General features: G+C 44.2%; 1 protein-coding gene across 3 annotated transcripts in view; it reads left to right on the top strand.

Moving 5' to 3' along the window:
* Nucleotides 1-3,118: 3,118 nt before the first annotated feature.
* The window catches only part of LOC119324209 (iron-phytosiderophore transporter YSL15-like), a 5,627-nt gene continuing 3,760 nt past the window's right edge, over nucleotides 3,119-4,985 (top strand). Inside the window, exons 1-3 of one of the 3 annotated variants that reach the window (XM_037597973.1) lie at nucleotides 3,119-3,270; nucleotides 3,388-3,807; nucleotides 3,907-4,076. In XM_037597973.1, coding sequence (XP_037453870.1) covers nucleotides 3,414-3,807; nucleotides 3,907-4,076 — 564 coding nt within the window. In that variant the 5' untranslated portion in view covers nucleotides 3,119-3,270; nucleotides 3,388-3,413. Of the gene's footprint in view, nucleotides 3,271-3,381; nucleotides 3,808-3,906; nucleotides 4,077-4,985 lie in introns of all 3 variants that reach the window. The other 2 variants (XM_037597972.1, XM_037597971.1) reach the window with 2 other exon arrangements.

Raw genomic sequence — 4,985 nt, 5'->3', positions numbered from 1 at the left:
TGCTCAGGCGCAATCTTTCTTTTGCACATACTTGGCCTTTTTAAGTTGTGTGTTTTCATGGGCCAATACATCAGGATGGCTACTTTTGTTAATTTAGGCACAAACAACAAGGTTTACACAATTTTCCTTAAATTCCATTTTGCTATGACCTTTTTTAGATAAAAGAATTACCATGTCACTTAGTACAGAACAACTTCTTTATAACATTTTCTTTTCCATTTTGCCATCACCTTTTTAGAGCAAAAATTTCCATCTCACTTGGTAGATATTTTTTTTTCTTATTCCTTTTGCCATGAGAGAAACTTGACATGACCTTTTTTAGATCAAAATTTGCCATGTCATTTCGTATAGAACAGTTTTTTCACAAGAAAGGTATCTTAATGTTTTCTCCATAACGCACAGATCAAATTTCATTAGAAAAATTCATATCACTTTGTACCCTTTGTACTCCTAAATTCCCACATGCTTGGCAAATCTAGATTCACAAGGTTGGCAACAAATTGAACAAGCATATCTAGGGTGTCATACAACATGACAAATAATTCAACCATACAATGCCAACTTTTATATGTTTATAAAAAAATCCATGGCAAAAGTGTTCATAGCTTTTGCCATGTCACCAATAGAAAATTTGCCATGTCACAAAATACCTTTTCTACCATGGCAAAATTGTTAAACTTATTGCCATGGCAAAAAGTAAAAAAAAAACGGTTGCCATATAACCAACACACCTTTTATACTAATTTTACCATCACTTTTTCTTCTCATGGTCACATGGCAAATTAAAACCATTTTTTGTTTTCCAAGATGGCAACTTTAGGTCTTTTCAAAACACTTTTAATGCCCTCATGGCAACTAGTGGAATTGCAACGGCAAGCTACTGTACCATGGCAATAAAATTTACCATGATTTTCTTTGGACCATGTAAAAAGAATTGGATCTTGGCAAATTATTTTTTGCACCATGGCAATTGTAGCTTACGGACGTTGGCAGATATACTTTATGAACCATATCAATTTTTACTTTTTGAACCATTGACATTTTTTATCACCACAAATTTATTGACCAACCCATGGTAATATTTTCTTTTTTATTATGTTTTTTTAACAATTCATGACAAATTTATTGAATAATCCATGGTAATTTTCTTTTTTGCGTGACCATGGCAAATTGTTTTTTGTTTTCTATTAATGCAAATTGTCCTATATATTTTGGCCATGGCAAATTTAATTTTGGTACCATGGCAAAAAAAAATAGTAGCATGGTCAATTTTAATTATTTATCTTGACATGCAAAAATTGTTAAAGGAAACCATTGCAAATTTATTTTTTTGTACACCGTATCATTCTTTTTATCTAATCCTTTGTTAACATGATGATGGCAGTTTTATGGTATATATGCTTTTTAAATAATAGGCAAATTCAGTTTGCATATCATGGCAAATCGTTTTGTTTCTGTTTTGCAAGGTTTTTCTGTGTTTTCCCTTTTTTTTGGATTTTGGATTTTTTTAGTGCAACAGCAGGCAACTAGGTTGTGATTGACCTTTTTTCGGTTTGGGCAATTGGGTTTGTGCCAGATGGGCTAGCAGAATTTGCGACCAGGAATTATTGTTCAATCGGTCGTTTCGAGGGAACGATTCATTTGATGTGGGAGCTACCCAGATCGAACGTCAGCGCCATATTGGAATCCTTCTTATTTTGTGCAGCATTGGTCGAGGTTACCAAAAAAATCAACAGAAAACCAAAGGCGAGGAGGAAAAAACCTAGGAAGAAAGTGAGACGAACCTACCAACTCAATAAAGGAGGGAGGTCCTTGTAAACAGGAATCCTAGCAAAGTCAGCAGACTCGGGTTATTCGGCTAATCCAAATATTCTGGACTTTCTAGATTGCGCGAATATGGATCATTGGCAGCCGCTTCTTTTCTTTGACCGAATCTCGTGTTCCCTTTGCACCCAGCGGCAAGATTGTTGCTCACACACCACCACTACTTTCCTTACTCCTTTGTAATTCCTGGTTAGTGCTTGGTGCCTGAACCTGTGTTTTTGATAAGCCCTTGCTGTTTAAACTGAAGGACATTGTATTTCTTTTAGCCAGGGTCAACTAGAGCACAGCATATTGTACGTGCCAAAATTGCCATCGCATAGGTAAGGCACGAAAAGCGGCATGAAGCAGGCGTATTGTTGTGCTGTATCTTCTACAGGGAAATACAGTGCCATTTCCAAGCTGCCTAAATGAACATTGTTTTCTCTCGTTGACTTGCTAAAACCTACTGTTCTTTTATTCGTCACATTATTCTCTTTGACAACTGGTTGGGTGTGAACTTTTTATGGCTGAATCATCTCGATATCGACGTTAAGCGTCAGTTAAATCTCCCTTTATTGAAAAGGTTCTGTTTCAAATCGAATTTTAGAAATGCGGACCGTGCTTAGTTACAATTCGGATGGAAGAACAACTTTCGGTTGCTTCAATAGAGTTGGTTTCTTCAGATAATTAAATGAAGCTACACACAAAAAATAATACTCCCTCTGATCCATATTAATTTCGTTGATTTAGGAGTTCCTTTTATTGCGTGAACTCAATAGATTCTTCAGTTCTTTTACGGATTTGAGGCACCGGCACGTCTGATATCCCAGCATGATCAATAGGTTATTTTCCCTAATACATGTCATTAGCTCCACGTCCAAGGAAGTCGTGATCCATTAATTACTTTCGGAATGAAGCTTACGGCATGATGGCACGAAAAGTGCCGCCACTGATAGCCCCCCTTTGGCTGTCTTCCTCCCTTCCCTGTTCCTTTCTTTAACAACTCTCTTTGAGTCCGACAGCTTATACGCAGTTCTTTTTTGAAGGGAGTCTTGGTACACACTGACACGACAGTTTCCTACTAGTTTATCAGTGATCCAGAGTCAAAGGAACCCGCGAATCTGACATCCCGTAACACTGCCGATCAGCTTCGGATGGATCACCGAGGGAGGTACTGTAAATCTGGGCCGCAGCTACATCATCTGTAGTACTTGGTCAGGAACATCGGCTTACACCATGAATAAAACAGTACATGGAAAAGTAAGAGGGTGGACTTTTCCCCATGATTCTCTCTATAAAAACCGTGGCATCGGCCATGATTAACATCACAATCTCACCCCAAAAGCACACGGTTGCAGCTCGCCTCGTGGGCGGAAACGGGGTACGACTTCCTCGAAGCTACAGCCTTGAGTGATTCTTCTTCCACGGTACAGTGATCAGTCGAGCAGTACGGCCTTGATCGTTGAGGTGAGCGATGCTCCCTGCTAGTTCTTGCTCGAAAATGCTGGGCAGAATTTGGTCTTGGCGAAGAAGAATTTTTTTTCTGTTCTTGTTTAATTTGGTTTCGTGCTCCGGTAGCAGCAGCTGCGGAGTCAAGGAGCAGAGCCGCCATGGACGTCATCGCGCCGGACCGCACCAAGATCGCGCCGGAGATCGACAGGGACGAGGCCCTGGAGGGCGACAGGGAGTCGGACCCCGCGCTGGCGTCGACGCGCGAGTGGCAGCTGGAGGCCATGCCGCGGTGGCAGGACGAGCTGACGGTGCGGGGCATGGTGGCGGCGCTGCTGATCGGGTTCATCTACACGGTCATCGTGATGAAGATCGCGCTCACCACCGGGCTGGTGCCCACGCTGAACGTCTCCGCTGCGCTGCTCTCCTTCCTGGCGCTGCGCGGGTGGACGCGCCTGCTGGACCGCTTCGGCATCGTGTCCCGCCCCTTCACGCGGCAGGAGAACACCATCGTCCAGACCTGCGGCGTGGCCTGCTACACCATCGCCTTCGCCGGTTAGCACCGCATCATTCATTCCTGGCCATGGAGGCCATGACGCCAGTCTCTGTAGCATAATTCTTGATTGATTGGTGTTTGTGACTGGCGCGCTGCAGGTGGGTTCGGGTCAACATTGCTGGGCCTGAACAAGAAGACGTACGAGCTGGCCGGGGACTCGCCGGGCAACGTGCCGGGAAGCTGGAAGGAGCCAGGGATAGGCTGGATGACGGGGTTCCTCCTGGCTTGCAGCTTCGGGGGCCTCCTCACCTTGATTCCCCTCAGACAGGTCTCTTTCTTCTGCTTTCCCTTCAGTTTTTCCAACATGCTGTGTGCACTGTGTGGCTAAGATACACGTTACATTAAATGAGCTCATCCGCGCCGGATATATGCGCAGCTTTAGCCTGTAGGCGATTGATTGAAAGTAACAAAATTATCAGGCTACCCAAAACTAGCTAAACTTCAGTTCAAAATAAAGAAAAACTAACTAAACTTTCTTTCCCCTACAACACATACCGTACGCTATCCTAGTTTTTTTTTCCTGCGACTGTGCAATGTTGACAACGCCCTAAGGCCCACCCGAAAGCGACCTAGCGCTTCACCATCTTGGAACACATGATCTCCATCCATGTGTGAGACTTATCCATGTGGCCTAGCAAGGTCGATGCGTCAGTATCTGTTCTGAAGATGAATCGATGGAAGGTGGCGGCGATGACCTATGAGAGTGCGTCGGACCGGTTTGTGCCCTAGGCATGGTATGTGATTTGGTTGGGGCCTCGGACTTTAGATGTTAGTTTTAGGTTAGAGATCTGGGTATTCGGCTCATATTTTTTGCACCCCTTCATCGTTGGATAGGAGTAGCGACAGATGTTGCCAAGATGGCGGCTTCACACATATTGATGTATTACTTTATAAGATCTTTGTGAATAACTAACCAATAAAATTGTTGCATGCATCTCCAAATGCAGAGGTCAGGGGTCATCCTCCTTTTCAAAAAAAAATATTAGTAAAAAATTTCTCTAGCACTACAAAACACCCTAAATCAAAGCAGCCCCCTCCTCCCCCGCGTCGCCTCCCCGAGCGGGGCGACCGCGGGCTCTCGTCGCCCCTCCCAGCCCCCCCTCCCCCTCCTCACCTTCCGCCGCCGTCGGCCTGGGCCACCGGGCCTTGCCCGCGTGGTGGCGGCGGCGGCGGCCCC

The sequence above is a fragment of the Triticum dicoccoides genome, chromosome 6B (assembly GCF_002162155.2).
Source record: "Triticum dicoccoides isolate Atlit2015 ecotype Zavitan chromosome 6B, WEW_v2.0, whole genome shotgun sequence".
NCBI lineage: Eukaryota > Viridiplantae > Streptophyta > Magnoliopsida > Poales > Poaceae > Triticum > Triticum dicoccoides.
Note: the sequence above shows the minus strand (reverse complement) of the source record. Positions and strands in the feature narration are given on the sequence as shown.